Genomic DNA, 17,169 nt, shown 5'->3' with positions numbered 1-17,169 from the left:
GGGCGGTCACCTGACCGGCGGCCTGAATGGTACTTGCTGATGACGTCACGGCAGACTCAGTGAAGGAAACCGCAAACCAGCAGGAACTCAGCGTGCAGACGCTTGATGCAGCAATGTGAAGGAACTTCTCAAGGAGAAAAAGATGCGTCGCACAGCACAAAAATAGATGAAGGCTGATGTGGGATAAAAATAAGCTTTATTTGCACAAGGTGCAAGCGAGTCCTCTTGACGCGTCAAGAGGACTCGCTTGCACCTTGTGCAAATAAAGCTTATTTTTATCCCACATCAGCCTTCATCTATTTTTGTGCTGTGCGACGCATCTTTCTCTCCTTGAGAAGTTCCTTTACATTACCACTAGGATACCCTGCTTCAGCACAGCCCAGAAAGGAGAATGAGGCACAGGGATATACATGTATTCCTGTAACTGAGGGAATCCCTAGGTTAAGGGGGGTACCCCAGCTAGTGCCAAGGTGACCCACAACCAGTATAGTGTTCGTGGGTGCCCCAACCGTATATTAGGTTGGGGGGACTCTGAGAGTCCAAACTGAGTCCAAGGGAAAGTGCGTGGGGAATAAGACAGATAGAAATAAAACGACCACATTTTTCTAGGTATCTTTTGGGTTGTATATATCAACCTTTTTGTAAATAAGTTGCTATTATTCCTCTATGCACCTATTAACACTAGTACTTTACTGATCTGTAATAGGTGAGCGGAAAGTAATATCTTGTTTGTGTAAATCCAGCAACGGAAGTTGCCTCATCGTCTTCTTGAGATAAAATGAGACGGAACAGGCCTTATATAGGGTCTGTGACGTAACATTTTATGGTCAGATGGTACAGCTCCAGTCTGATTGGACACTGTATCATGTGCCCAGCTTTTTTTCCTGTTTTTTTAAGGATGTGATGTCATCTTCAAGTGAGGTACTTCAAATCCTTAAAACCACATGGCTGATATCACATGGTATTACAGCCAATGGGATTGAAGGCAATCACATTGGCTCCGGTACCATGTGATATGTTCCATTAGTTTTAATGGATGTGACATCATCCGTTAAAGTGGTCACATCCTTTTTAACAAATGGAACATATCACATGGTAGAGGAACCAATGGGATTGTCTTCGATCCCATTGGCTGTAATACCATGTGATATCAGCCATGTGGTTTTAAGGATGTGACGTACCTCTGTTGCTCAAGAAGACAGCGAGACAACTTCCGTTGCTGGATTTACCATGGGGAATGGAGTACAAATAAAGAAGATGGAAGAAAAGAAAAAAAGAATTACAGAAGAAGATGGAAGAAGACTTTTTTTTACCTGATGCTGATCTTCGCGGAGGATGGGCAGATTGCGGGGGACTTAGCCCGGAATCTCCTGAAACCCAAATCGGCATAAAATTCTAGCCGCGACAGCTACGTTCATTTCTGAGAACTTGGTCCCAAAAATCTGAACTTAGAATCTGGCGGGCAGACTTTTCAGGCTCGAAATTGAAGCCAGTTGCTCTGCTATTCACACAAAAGCAACTTTGAAAAGCCCTTACTACTGGGGATTCCAAATCTGATTGGCTCACAGGTTCTTATAGTATTTTCAGTCTCATTCACAAAACTGAGCAGCCAATCAATGCGTGGGAACTTTCTCAAGCAGCCAATCAGAGCCAAGCCGGCTAGAAAAGCCGGGTCAGTGGGAAATTTGAAAAAGTCAAGAGACATGCACAAGCCTGCCACCTCTCCCCCTGGCTATCTCAATGTCAACCTCTGGGCCAGCTCCACCAGGTCTGGCAGAACAAGTGGCATCCCAGAGGACTGCCATTGATCTCCAGACCTGGTACCTTTGGGCAACCTCTGGCTGCTTTGAACTCCGATATTCAATAGACCTACCGGCACCTATAGGGTTTGCATGGGCTGCCTGTTTGGACATTAGTTCCGAATGTAAAAAGCATACTACATTATATTAAAGTATCTTTTAATCCACTTCTGAGTCTTGGGAGACAGGGAACAGAAAAGGGAAAAATGTGGTCGATTTATTTCTAACTGCCTTATTCCCCACGCACTTTCTCTTGGACTCAGTTTGGACTCTCAGGGTCCTCCCCAACCTAATATACGGTTGAGGCACCCACGAACACTATACTGGTTGTGGGTCACCTTGGCACTAGCTGGGGTACCCCCTTAACCTAAGGATTCCCTCAGCTAAGGAATACATGTATGTCCCTGTGCCTCATTCTCCTTTCTGGGCTGTGCTGAAGCAGGTACCCTAGTGGTGGGTTGAGCTTGCGTTTTCAAGGGGAGGTATTGCTGGGACAATGTGCCTACACGTATCCGAGAATCAGGCATGATTCCCATGTACATTTATAGGGGAACCGACAACTACGGACCCCAACCTCCTAGGCACATTCTGTCAACTGTTCCTCCGCAAAACCCTCCTTGAAACTCATACCCTAGCAAGGTTTTTGATTGTATTTATTTCTTTTTATGTTTTTGATTGCCCATTGACTGCTACTGTATTAATATGTGCCCAACAGATAGTTTTGAATTGATTGTTATTTTTTCTATCTATGTTTATTGTTTTGACAAAATCGTTATGTATTTGCATACTGTAGCTTGTTTTTATTACGTTTTTGGATTTGTTAACGGTTTTATTTCTTTAATTCTTTTATTGGTTAGCTGATACATTTCTTTAATTCTTTTGTTGGTTAGGTGTTTATTTAATTGTATTCTAGCATTTTGGGATACCATAATTTTTATTATTTTGCTGTTTCGGCGTTAGAGTAATTTTATTGATGTGTAGTTGAGGCTTTACAGTTCTTTTATTCTTGTGGTGTTTAGGTGCTTTTTTTCTTTAATTGTTGTGTATTTTTGTGCTTTATGGTTTTTTTAAATACTGTAGGTTGGCCATTGACTGCAATAGTGGCTTATCATTCCCATATTATATGGTATGATGTACCATTCTGCCAATCAATGGATAAAGGGTGGGTATAGTGGCCCCGGGGTGGATGGTTAGGCCTCCCGGGTGGGTAGAGGGGGTGGAGGGGGGTATTAACCGCTAAGTGATTAAGGGGTTAGGGGCCATTAGATTGTATTTTTTTTATTGTACTCGCTGCCAACAGAGGACATAGACCTGGAGAATGGTGATGAGGACTCCCTTCATCATGGCAAGGGTAAGTAGAAGTTTTATTTACTTTATTTATGCTGGCTGGCTAATGTTTGATTTAGAAGGGGCAAATTAGCTATTATCCATATCTGAATAATAGTAATTGTGCCCATTACTGTACTGTATGTGTTGGTGAGGGGGGGGGGGTGTTGGGGGTAGAGGAGTTGGGTAGTAGGGTTGTTGTGTTTTTGAATGTTTATTGTGGGTACCGAGGGTGGGTGAAGTGGGCATTTGGCCCTACCGGGTGGTTAGCAGAAGGGGTTAACCCCTTCATTACCTTAGCGATATTAACCGCTACCGTAATGAAGGGGTTAACTCCTCCCGCAAACCCCCCCTTGCAAGGCCTAAACACATAGCAAGGGTCAAATACCACCTTCACCCACCCCAGCTACCCACAATAAACATGGCACTGGTAGTTAACCCCTTCATTGCCTTAGCGGTTAGCCACTAAGTTAATGAAGTTGCCTGTAAATGCATTTTTCCTGCATCGGATTGATTCCAGGGGTCTCTAGTGCTGGTATTAATGTGTTTCAGCTGCGGAGACCCCGACATCAATCCGATGCAGGAAAAATGCATTTTTTTATTCTCAGTCCCTCTCTCTGCCTTCTCCCCAGCTTCATGCAAACTTTTTCTGACGAGATGAATTTTGGATAAAATCTCCATTCTAAAGCCTCAATACCCTAATCGAGGCAACTAGAATTGCATTATTTTCCAAAACTGGCAATTAGGGGCTTATTGCTGCACACCTGGCGGCGTGTGTGGGCGAGAGCAAAAAATGGCGATATAATGCTTTCGCCGCCCACTTATCGAGGATTTCTGAATAGCTGTAGCTATTTTTAGCCGATAACTGCTAAAAAACCTAAATAAGTGGATTATGAAGGCTACTAGTATAGGCCCCCTGTCTTGATGTATAATTTCCCCCCCACTCCCCTGTTTATTCAATGGCAACAACTCTACCATGCCTGAGGTATAATAAAATATCCAAGGTAACAATTTCAAAGCATTTGCAAGCAAATAATGGTGTAGACTGTAGAGTGTCATAGCATAGATTGACCCCATAGACTGTTTCATATTTTTAAAACATAATACTCACTTCCAGTTACATTGATGAAAATCTGAACATCTGCCGCGGTGTTAACTACAAGTTCTGAAGCATTGTCATTTACTGCAATTCTGTTGGGCAGTAAACCATCGCTACCACCCGAGCCTAGAAATGGGTCAAGAAAACGTGAGCCATTAATGTGAGCCATTAATGATTTGTCATCATTAAGCGTAACATGGTTCTCTGCTTCAGAATGAAATAACCAACTAAAAAAGTGTTACTTTATCATTAATGCATGATAGCAAAATTATCAATTTCGGTTTCATTTTACAAAGCCACAACTTCAGCAGAAAATCCTGCAAAAACATATTGTATAAGGGGGGGGGCGTGCTTGCTCACACACTTCTATTTTGTACAACAAATTGAGATGAGATTATGCTCAGTACAGGCATACCCCGCTTTAAGGACACTCACTTTAAGTACACTCGCGAGTAAGTACATATCGCCCAATAGTCAAACGGCAGCTCACGCATGCGCCTGTCAGCACGTCCTGAACAGCAAAGTTGAACTCCCTACCTGCACCGAAGCTGTGCACAAACGGGGAGACTATAGAGCCTGTTACAAATGCGTTATTTACATCAGTTATGCACGTATATGATGATTGCAGTACAGTATATTCATCGATAAGTGGAAAAAGGGGAGTGTTTAACTTTAAGTACATTTTCACTTTACATACATGCTCCGGTCCCATTGCGTACGTTAATGCGGGGTATGCCTGTATCTCTACTTATTGGCCTATTAAAAGGTATTAGAACATACATTACTTCAAATGGTAAATGGTTTTAATACAGGCTTATTCTGTTAACTGAAATAAGTGCATTTCCATGTGGAAATAGCTGGTATCAAAAACCATTCTGTTCTGTTAGTCTGGAGATGGGTGTCATTTTTTTGTCCTATTTTAGCCAATTACTATGTGCCCTGAATACAGACTCTAGGAGATACATTATATACATTTTCCTAGTGAAAGGACAGAGTGGCAGGAACTTTGGGAAGGCTTTTACAACAAAGCCGGGCAACCCAATGTGATGGAAGCTATTGATTTCACATGGTGACCTGTCCCCACCACATGGAAGGATGTTTTTTAATCTGCTGGTCACCTGGCATGCGAACATGAAAATACTAATGTGTTAGCGATATATCTGTGAACCAGTCATGATTCCCATATACTATGGTGGGAAGGATGGTTGGCTGGGTGAGTAAGGTGACTTGTACAAGGGCTGATACATTAAATCATGTAAACGGTAAGATAGTTAAGGTGAACAGTACCACTACTATTTCATGCACAAATCTGTCAATGTAATAATATATGTAAAAAGGATGACATTAATTACATTAAGATGCTAACCCTTCTCCAGTTCTCTGCTTTGAAAATGCATATAGTACAAACAAAAACTCAACATTTACCTTAACCATATACTGTATTCATATATTGTGTTATATATCATACAAGAATGGACGGAACTCACGTAACAATTGGAAAACTTGTGTGGGTGCAGTGTAATAAAAATTTACAAAAATATATGGAGATAAGCAAGCATTCTTTGAAATGTAATATAAGAAAAAATGTATTTCCAAGATCAATGTTTTAGTCTTATTATAAGATCTTTGTCGAGAAAGGTCTTATAATAAGACCAGAAAGTTAATCTGGGAACTAAAAAATTTTTTTTCCTATATTAAGTTCCCTCAAATCCTTTTTTCAAAAGCTCGAAATGGTGAGCAGGTGGTAATGAATATTCAAAAAGATGTATAGTAGGGCCAACCATACTATGAAAACTTAAACAATATACCCGGCTAAAGTGGGACAGGAACTTGCCAACATTGAAATGAGGCTGGCATGGCAAGCACGGCCTTTAACCCCCAAATATAGAATACACCGTAAAGCAATAGCCTCATCATTCCCTGGTGGCCGGATTGTAACTGGACATGACCGTATTCATGAAGAAGGCATGAAGGCAGAGGGTGCTAATCCCCACAGGTTAAACAAAATATGTCATTCAATTCTCAATCTGGCTACGTACAGTACAACAGCCACATTCTCTCCAGTGAAGCAGAACTGCAAGAACTGGAAGACGAAATTGAAAAGATTAAATCGGATAATGTTTGCCATAATGAAGTAGGAATAAAATATGAAGGCATCATTGAGCTCAAAAGCAGACACCTATTGTATTACAGAGGTACAGAAAATAAAAGAATCTCAGTGGAGTAGACTTCATCGTTAACAAGAGATGGAGAAAACATAGTAGAGTATAACAGCCCATCAGAAAGAGCAGACAGAATCATTGTTCAGTTGACAAAGATTTACAGGCTTCTAATTATCAAAGTGTATGCCGTAACATCAAATTGATGACGTGAAAGACTTCTGCGATGATAGTGACCAACTTAACAAAGGAAATTGTAAACTCAAGATCATTATAAGAGATTACAAAGATTGGTGCCCAGCAGAAAGACAAATCATCAGTTTGTGAGTACGGTTATGGCAACAGGGATGAACGTGGAGACAGATTGGCAGAATTCGCAGAATGTGAAAACTTCTACATCATGAATTAATTTTTCAAGAAGAATTAAAATATAAATTACACCTGGAGTAGAGCCAATGGAATAAATTAGGAAGTTGACTATATCCTTAACCATTTCGAATAAAGGAGTGATCACAGATTTACTCGCTGCAAATCACATCTGAATGTGAAGATGTGAAGATGTGAAGATGGAAAGAAGAAAAACGAAATTAAAAAAAGACAAAAGCAATCAACATCAAGAACCTCAAGAATAATAGCAGAGAATTTCAATTAGAGCTGAAAAATCACTTAAGTTTGCTCAGTTTAAAAAAAATATCAGATGAGACAAAGCAGTTACTGTGGGAACCACACGTACAGTAGTGACGGAATTCAAAAACGCAAGAACAATAATTGAATATGCAGAGCTGTGCAAGACAATCCACAAGTTTATAACTGAAAATGTAAGAAAATATAACTGTGATATGGTGAGAAAGACTAACGAAGATGACAAAAGAAGACAAAGCTGCAACTTATAAATGGGAAGAAGCAAAAGATTGGGCACAGATCATAAACAGAGTTCAGGGCCTCTACACAAAAAATGTATGGAAACACAGATAACGCAGGACATAATCCAGCACAGGAAAATCAAGAAGATATCACCATTGATGTACCATGCGTCCGTCCAGAAAACATGGCAAAGGCAATACAATCCATGAAGAATGGGAAGGCCCCCGGGGAAGATGGAATTACAACTGACATTTTGAAAGAAGCTGGGTGAAAAAGTAGAGAAAAAGCTTAAAGCTGTGGCTCCGAAGATGGCACTGCCACAGTCACGTTGTGGGGGATCATGCTTCGGGATCGGACTTCCTGCAGCGATAATTGTGCCGCACCAGGGCAGTCATGCTTGCAGACCCGCAGCTTGCCTCAGTGCTGAAAACAGTAAGTCTTGCTACATCTGTACAGACCAATTAGTCTACTTCCAATCACTTACAGGATTTTTGCGAAGATACTCGAAACTCGGCTGCAATCAACCCTGGACTTTGTCTAACCTAGAGAACAAGTGAGCTTTTCGTAGTGGATACAACATAATTGACTACATTCAAGATGTACAAGAAATGATTTTACGAAGTAATGCATATGACCTACCACTCATCTTAGAATTCGTAGAGTTCGAAAATAATGGGATTCTGTCAACACCTCAGCGGTTTTAAAGGCATTAAAAAGATAAAGTATTGAAGAAGCATACATTGATATTATAAGGAGTATTTAATAGAATGCCAAAACAACCATTGCATTACATGGAGAAATAAGCAAGATGTGATTCAGAAAGAGAGTGCGACAAAGAGACACCATGTCACCAACAGCTTATCACAGCAACACCTGTATTGTTCAAGATATTGAATTGGTAAGAAAAAATGTATCAAAATCGGCAGTTAATACTTGAGTCACCAATAATTTTACATTATTATTTTAGTCACAAACCAGAAGACATCCAGCAACAAATCAGAGAAATCGCCAAAGCCTCCATTTGAATCTCAGCAAATCCAAAGTGATCAACAATTGAGTCAAATCTACAAGATCTAGATAAATGGAATAGTAGAAGAATTAAAGACTATGGGGCCTAATCTAGTAGCTTCAAAGTTGTCCTTGACAAACCGCATGGTTTGGCATGTTCAGAAATCGCGAAATGTGAAAAAAAAAAAAAAATAACTATTCTCTATTGCAAATTGCATCTTCTATAAAAGTGACAAACTGCATGGTTAAACATGCAAATCACCCGGGTTGTACTTGTTTTAGAAGCGGAATGGCATGAAGGTGGTGCTAGTTCCTTATGAGGAGGAAGAGGAGAACTTCCAATTTAGTAGTATCTCCAGTTGTACTATATCACCTGAAACCTACCTCCACATAAATTAGGGATGTTTGTGCTGAAAAAGCAGCACACCTGATGTACCTTGGGAGATATGCTAATGGATATGCAAAGTATACAGCATTTAAATGAGTCATACCTCCTAAAATTATTTGAAGGAGGTACTGTTGTCAGGCCCAACTGAACCAGAACAACTCCCAGACCTCTTGTCCCTACCACCACTCCCAGAACTCCTCTCACCCCCATCATCCCTCGCACTACTCTCTCCCTCACTCCCACTACTCCCCTCCTCGTCACTCACACACAAAATACAGAGACAACACTTACTGTAGTAAGAAACATAAAATGACAGTAACCAACACATACAGAAACGCACACACTACAACAATAAACTCTTGCACTGACAAAAAGTAAGTAATTGTAAACAAAATTAGAAGTACAACAGACTACTCATTCAGAACTCAGAATACAATCCTCAACTGTAAATTCTGCTCAAATTCCTAAGCCCATTCTGTCTCTCCCTCTCCCAATTGTCTAAAGTTAACTAAAATGGTTATACAGTATAGTGTGGTTGATGCGTGATCACGCAACGGTATTCTGATTCTGCTTCAACTAAAAGCATTGTCCAAATCGCATGGATTGGCTGTTTAATCGCATGGATTGGCTGTTTAATCACATGGATTATTAGATTTTAATAGATTCCACTTTATAGATGTGAAAAAGTCTTATAGAATTCGGAGGGTTTATAAAATGCTGTTTCGTGCTGCCTTGTCAAATTGCTTGATTTGGCCATTACACTATTGCAATTAATAGAATAAGCCCCTTAGGCCTTGCTTATAGTCCCGGCTATGGCGACGACGACGTGACCGTGTGACGTTATCCACCGCCGTTGTAATAGCGATTTCTGCTTCTAGTGGAGCAGACAAGAGAGGGCGACCGGGAGTCGTGGCAGGGGCATGGCGGAGGCGTGGCCGTGAGTGGTTCGCCCTCATTGGTTGAACTGCTCACGTGCCGCTGACGTCACACGGCGATCACCGGAAAAAATCAAATTCCATGCCGTTGCGGTCACCCGCACTGTAGGCAAACGAGACGGATTATATGAAGTTGTTTTGACACGGCGCGCCGTCGCTGTAGCCGGGACTATAAGTGCGGCCTTAGTCTTGTACCATTTGGCGATTAACAGTTCTTGTTGCAGACCCCAAACAATATTCTTTCTTACAAATTAATTTCAGTGAGAAAATATTATAATAACTATTCCTTTTCGTGACTATGTGATTACTTGCAGCAGCAGTCCTCATCCAATCATATCAACAAAATTGGTAGAACACTAGGTCCTTCACCCCAGTGTTCTGGTGTCAAATCCTCCAGTTGCTATGAGAGGGCATAGATCAGAGACAAAAAGAAGCAAAAATGCAAATTTCACACTAAATGTATTTTTCTGGTTAAATTGTGATTTGTATTTGTAACTGAAGACAAACAATGAATGATGTAATTTAGCCATCATACAAATGTAGCCGATGTTATTGCTCCTGCTGGCGTGTTTTAGCGGGACACAGACAGCGCGTCAGCGAGTGCAGACAATACTATATTTCAATTAGGTGCACAAAAAAGGGTCATGGCTAATGCGTTATTTCACCCACTGGTGCACATGCAAGCAAGTGCAATAATGTCTGCTACATCTGAATATACATAGACATTATGACATGCAAAAAGCTTATACTTGTTTGATCGTAATTATGCGAGTACGCAGCAGGTTGGGGACCACTGTTCTACACAACTCACTGTGATTAGCCACATATTGCACCCTATGAATTGTATTCCTCAAGTTATTGAGCACTATGGAGGTCTTTCCGGCTTCTTTCACTGTGCTGTGATTTTCACTTCTAATAACAAAACACTCTCTCTAAATGTCCCGTATTCAAGCATCATTGATGTTTACAATGAGTGTCCTGTAACAATAATGCATCTTACCTCTTAATGATGTGAGTGTAACTCCTTTATTTAATCCTGCAGATAATCGAAGAGTCTGAATTGCAATGTTAGGCTGCACCAGTGATGTACTATTGTTATTACTCAAAGAAAATTGTTCCATTGCCTTTGTCAGTCTGCAGGGAAAAAAAAGCATCAACTTTGGTGATTTTGTGGATATAGAGGAATTATGGGATGGAACGTATTACATAATTACATCAGGTTTAGACGCATAGCTGAGCGTTGTATGCTTTTTTCCAAACAAAATATAGCATTCTAGACTTTACCCTACTGTTATTTTAGGAGTAGATGAGAATTGCACAATACACAATACACACGCATACACAATGCTCACTTTCGTTTACAATATTTCATATTCCAAAGTCGTGTGGTGTGTGGTGTGTGGTGTGTGTGTGTGTGTGTGTGTGTGTGTGTGTGTGTGTGTGTGTGTGTGTGTGTGTGTGTGTGTGTGTGTGTGTGTGTGTGTGTGTGTGTGTGTGTGTGTGTGTGTGTGTGTGTGTGTGTGTGTGTGTGTGTGTAAATCAGACAACCTATAACCGCAGATGATATATACATATACAGTAAAACAGAGATGAAACAATAAAAATAGATGTCGGTGGATGCTGTAATCCTAAATAGGAGAGGTTTGTGGGTACCTTGGGGGCTAATAATATCAAGAAATTGGTGTTGATATTAGGAGATTGAGTCCATTTTAAACTCCTGGACGGTGTGATGGATAAATGCTGGTGTATTAACTCCTGCAATGTCCTGCAATATTATCAAACAGTTCCAATATAGAAGATGAAGATATTTTAGCTCCTAACAATGCAGCCCCACACTTTGCTGATTCGGGATCAACGCTGTGAGCGCGCCCCGTCAGCTGGGAGCCACGTATGAAGGAACAATCTAAATGGAACACAAGGATCTGTTTGTGGCAGTTTGTGCAAACAGGGGACCTAGGCTACGGAGCCTTACGGAGCCCGCTTGTGCTGCTGGATGCAAAATATTAACTTTTTTAGGTTGATAAGAAAATAATATTGCAGGACATTGCAGGAGTTAATATACCAGCATTTATCCATCACACCCTCCAGGAGTTTAAAAGAAAGAGAGAGAGAAAGAGAGAAAGAGAGAGAGAGACGGTATATATAGCTATATATCTCAAACTTTGTAATGAGTGTGTGTAACGGAAATACAGTAATGACAGACCTGAAAAGATATTAGAAACAATCAATGTAAAAATACTTGCAAAATGGATTTTTGAGAAAATAGTAAGTACCTTTCTGTATTTCGGGTAAAGTTACCATCACCAGGGCTAAATTCTGTCACATTTGCATCCAAAATTTGGCTTACGGTGGTAACTGCAGCCACAGCAGCCTGTGGAATTTAAAGTCACACTTTTATTTCATTATTTTTAAAACTAAAGAGATAACCATTTCCATAGTCAAACATTCACATGTATTGTATTTAGATACAAAATACTCTGTTGCAATTACCAGACAAAACATATGGTCTATACAAGTGTTTTTCAACAGGCGTTCCTAGGAGCCCTTGGGTTCCGCGGGCATCAATAAAAGGGTTCCCTGCCATTTTCAGGTAATTTGAACATTGTACAAATACAGGAGAATTTACAATGTATCTGGTCTCAGACGCGCTATTAGATAGAGTTGGGGTTTTGCAGAATTTCACAATATAATTAAAAGGTTTAAACCCACATGTCTATACCATGGCAAGTGGTTTTGTTTGGGTTAGAGATCCTATAACAAGTTTACAGTGGCTAACATTTCTTGACTAACATCTAGTGGAAAGTTCTAAATACCCCATTGGTCCAGGACAAAGGTGCATTTGACATCGATTGCGATGTCTAATTGACCAACAAGAAACTTTTATATAACTTAAAAGTGTAAAAACCTATACAGAATTTCTGAACCTCTGTCATCTCCTCTCCTTATCTCCCTTAACAACCTGCACTCCTATGATTCCATAATCCTATCCCTTCACATCTCTTCCACTCACTCCCCACAGCAATAATTTCTACACAAACTCGTGTCTTCAACTTCTCTCTTAACATAGGCTGATTTCCATCAACCTTCAAGTATTCAGTTTTCATTACCACTATGCTAATGATAATAACTATACCTACCTCTCCTCTGCTGACCTCTCCCGTCCAGTCTTGTGTCACTACTAACTTTCTTTCTACTATCTCCTTATGGATGTTTCATCACTATCTCAATCTTAACGTGTAAAAAACCTAACATACTGTAATTTGTCCTCCTTCTAACTCTATACCTGTACTTAGAGATGGGTGATTTGTTGGGAGTGGATTTGGATCCGCTGTGATTCGACCGGTTCCTTTGGTCTGCAGATTTCCAGGTTCAATCTCAAAAAGGGCGATTCATCTTTTGTGGATTTTCTGTTATTATTGACAATACAACACAATCCGCTGACGAATTTAAGAATCTAATCCGCAGATTAAGCAATGCGATCGTGGATATAAAACGTGCAATAAAAGACTCCACTATCCTCCTGATACCCCACGCCAGTGGCATCTGTGTCATTTTTGGCACCTCCCTCTCCTTTATCTCGCATACTTAGTACCTCACCAAATTCTGTCGTTTTCAGCTCAGCATTACAGTATTGCTGAAATATACCCCTTCCTCACTGAAGAATACAATATACAGTATCCTGATTAGATTATTAGGACCTGATACTATTTGGTCTCCCCTTCTGCCACCTGTTCCCTCTACAGTTCATTCTAAATGCTGCTGCCAGGCTCATTTTCCTCACCCACCACTCTTCCTCTGCTCCTCACTGTGCATATCACTACATTGGCTATCATACTCTACAAAGTCAAATTCAAGACACGTACTCACTTACAGTACAAAGCTGTAAACAACACTGCTCCTCTCTACATGTCTGACCTCATTCTCCCACATGCATTCTACGCTCAGCTCATCTAACCACCTCCCTTATTACTTCCTCGCCGTCCTACCTCTAAGACATTTACTGTGCTGCACACCAACTATCTACCAACAATTCTCTACCAGGCCCGACCAGACTCTCCCCTTCCCTAAATACATTATAAGTTCCCTAAAACACACTTTTTTTCAAGGAGGCCCATGCAACACTCTCCTTACTTTCTTTTACTTTTATCCTAGAAGCGAGTGTGAGCTCCTTGGAGCAGGCACATCCTTCCTCTTGTCTCAATTTGCCTTAACTTATATGTACCCTTTGTGTTATACAATGTTATTATCCTCTTTCCATCATTGTACAGTTATACAGAAAATGTTGGGTCCCATACACATAAAAGGAAATACAGCTCAACCCCGTTATAACGCGATCCGTTACAACGCGAATCCGCTTATAACACGATGCAAGCGTGGCTCCCAATTTTTATATTTATGAATACTTTACAACACGATTATTGGTATCTTAAATACTTTATTGCACAATGCATACAATTGTACATTATTTCTAACGCGATCCTCTTATAACGCGATGTGATTCTTTGGACCCCAAGCACAGCGTTATAAGGGGGTTGAGCTGTATTACCCATTTGACTAATAAAAAATAAAAAAAACATTACTTAAACTTTTGGGTGCCCTAATGATGTTTACTACATGTCACAAGAGCTGGCATGATGGTGGTTATTATGACAATGAGGGGACTTTTTTGGTTGTTCAAGGGCAGATCGCATGTGTAACTCTCAGGGAATTGTGATCATACTTGAAATAGAAAAGAGACTCTGTATGTGATACTGTAGCGACATAAGTGACATAAGTGATCAAATGGTTACTGTGCAGAAAGACTGGCAGCACTCAAGCTCATTAAAAGGTTAATGAATTAACACAAGGTCATAGAATTCTTTTCTTACATTCTATAAAATCCGCTTATATTGCGATGTGATTTTTTGGACCCCAAGCACAGCGTTATAAGGGGGTTGAGCTGTAATAATATACGAAAAGACCTGTGAGTTTGTGGTGGTTTTGTACATACTTTTACATCTAAAGAAAATGACTCACTAAAATGATTATAGAAGTGTAATATAGTGAGAGGTGTCATACTGCAATTGATGGTCATTGTATGAAGATGTAGAGGAATACTACTTTAATTAAAGCACATGGAATAGTTTTTTTTTCTTAAACCCTCAAAGGTGATGGTCTACAGTAACTATAAATAGATTATATTAATTCAAGTTTTGAGAATTCAATTCAAGACAGCTCCAAAAATAGTATCAGATTATTTTGTGGAAATCTTAATATGATCTAAGGAAAATCAATGCAATGGGTCTGGGGGATAGAAATAGAGTTGTTGGAAAAAGGAACAAATAAGATACAGTAAGTAAGAATGATTAACCTACTTCTGGGGCCACAGTGGGGACTTGAGAATTGTTAAATATTTTGAAGACAATCTCTAAAGCAGAGGAAATGTCCTGTGTACTCAGCCGTTGGGGTTGAGAGGTGAGAAGTTGAGTACTGGTGGCCACCTGTATCAGTGCTTCCTCTGTCAAATTATCATTTATCTGTTTTAAAGAAGAAAAAAAAGTTACATGTTGGCAATTATCATTTTACATTTCTACAGTATATACTAACAATATAATATAGGCAAAATATTTCAGCGTGCATGTATTAGTAAATGACTGCAAAGCCATGTAATATTTCAAAGTATTCCACAACAATATTCTATTGCAAGTAAAATTCATCTACAACTGCCTTTTGTATAAATTAATGCTTTATTTATTTCTGCCATCAAACACTTCAAAGTATAAAGAACATTTTTTTTTTTTACCTTTTCCACTAAGTTGTCAAGGCTTTCGTTGCAATTTTGAATTGTAGGGCTTTGTAAAACTGGAAATCCATTATTCAGAGAACACAGCCGAGTAGCTTTTGCAGTGTTGGCTTTGTAGATATAAATAAACAGTATTAATGTTATACCATATGTGCATTTGCTTTGAAAGGTGTCAGAGAAAAATTGCAGCAGTGAAATGTATAGGTTTCAAGGTCAAAGGATCAGAATATATTAGATTAGGGGAGGTTCTAGACCAAATAATTTAGATGGAATAAAACTGACTTCTCTGCCTGATATTCCATTAAAGTATCTAACACCCTTTCTCTATCCCTATAGGAAATAGCAGTAATTACGGTACTGGTGCTACCTGTTTGACTTACAGGGGCCTGAGCCTCTGCTCATGGGGAGCCTGGGGAGATGATGTGTTCTCTCTCTTTCTGGTGCAGTGCCTCCACCTATGAGGATCCCGGATAGCGGGATGGCTCCTCATGAGAACATGTGTACATTTATGGTATACCCCAATAATGCAACACAACAGGATTATATAATAACTTCTTTACTTCTTCGGTCCTACAGTAGGCCCCAACAATTACCTACAGTACACAATACACAATAATAATTGTAGAACGCCCTTGGGTAGCTAGCCCCAATGATACCTAGGGTACTTGGGCACCTATACCCTAGTGCCCAGCAAACAACCCTTCCCAATGTGTGTATGAGGGCAGCGCTACCCTCCCTCTTGCATTGGTGCACAGGTACCTCCCTGGTTGCGGTCTGGTTACAGGGAGGGTGGGTTAACCCCTTAATTAATATAGTGGTTATTAACCCCTAATGTGATTAAGGGGTTAGGGACCATTAGATTGTATTTTTTCTTGTATTCTTGCTAGCATCGGAAGAAATGGATCTGGAGTAAGCTGACGAGAATGCCCTTCATATGGCAGGGGTAAGTTGAACATTTTATTTACTTTATTTATGCAGGCTGGCTAATGTTTGATTTTATAATGGGCATATGCACTATTATCCATATGTGGATAATAGTCATTTTACCTATTTCTGTACTGTATGTGTTGGAGGGGACGGGGACGGGGGGTTGTTGGGCGTAGAGGAGATGGGATGTAGGGCTGATGTGTTTATTTTTGTTTATTATGGGTAGAGGGATTGAGTGAGGTGGGTAGTAGCCGGAGGGATGGATGTTTAGGCCTACCGGAGGTAGTGGGCGGGCTTAACCCCTTCATTACCTTAGCGCTATTAACCGCTGAGGTAATGAAGGGGTTAACTCCACCCGCAACCCCCCGCAAGGCCTAAAAACCCACCAAGGGTCAAATACCACCATCACCCACCCCAGCTACCCAAAATAAACATGGCACTGGTAGTGTACCCCTTCATTGTCATGGTAATGAAGTTGCCTGTAAATGCATTTTTATTGCATGGGATTCATGCCAGGGGTCTCTGGTGCTGATATTAATGTGTATCAGCTCCGGAGACTCCCGGCATGAGTCCGATGCAGAAAAAATGCATTTTATTTTCTAAGTCCTCTCTCGCCGCCGTATCGTCAGGTTCTCACCACCTTCACGCCAACTTTTCCTGGCGGGAGGATTTTCAGAGGAAATCACCATTCTAAAGCCTCGATTAGCCCCGATAACCTACTCAAGGCTACTAGAATTGCATGAATGTGAAAACCTGCCGATAAGTGGCTTATCGCGGCTCGCCTAGCCTTTTATCGGCTAGCTTATCGAGGCTTACTGAATAGCAGTAGGCCTTTTTGGCGAAAAGGCCTCGATAAGTGGCTTATCGAGGCTTATAGCATAG

The 17,169-nt window shown here is 40.4% G+C and overlaps 1 protein-coding gene across 1 annotated transcript in view; it reads right to left on the bottom strand.

The window, feature by feature from the left end:
• The window catches only part of ADGRG7 (adhesion G protein-coupled receptor G7), a 76,529-nt gene that overhangs the window by 19,793 nt on the left and 39,567 nt on the right, over nt 1-17,169 (bottom strand). The window contains exons 4-8 of the mRNA XM_075594089.1: nt 15,361-15,470; nt 14,933-15,094; nt 11,852-11,949; nt 10,579-10,712; nt 4,237-4,350 (exon numbers count right to left, since the gene is read on the bottom strand). Of these exons, the coding sequence (XP_075450204.1) occupies nt 4,237-4,350; nt 10,579-10,712; nt 11,852-11,949; nt 14,933-15,094; nt 15,361-15,470 (618 nt within the window). The remainder of the gene's footprint in view (nt 1-4,236; nt 4,351-10,578; nt 10,713-11,851; nt 11,950-14,932; nt 15,095-15,360; nt 15,471-17,169) is intronic.

Source organism: Ascaphus truei, chromosome 3, assembly GCF_040206685.1.
Source record: "Ascaphus truei isolate aAscTru1 chromosome 3, aAscTru1.hap1, whole genome shotgun sequence".
NCBI lineage: Eukaryota > Metazoa > Chordata > Amphibia > Anura > Ascaphidae > Ascaphus > Ascaphus truei.
This window is presented reverse-complemented; position numbering and strand designations above follow the sequence as displayed.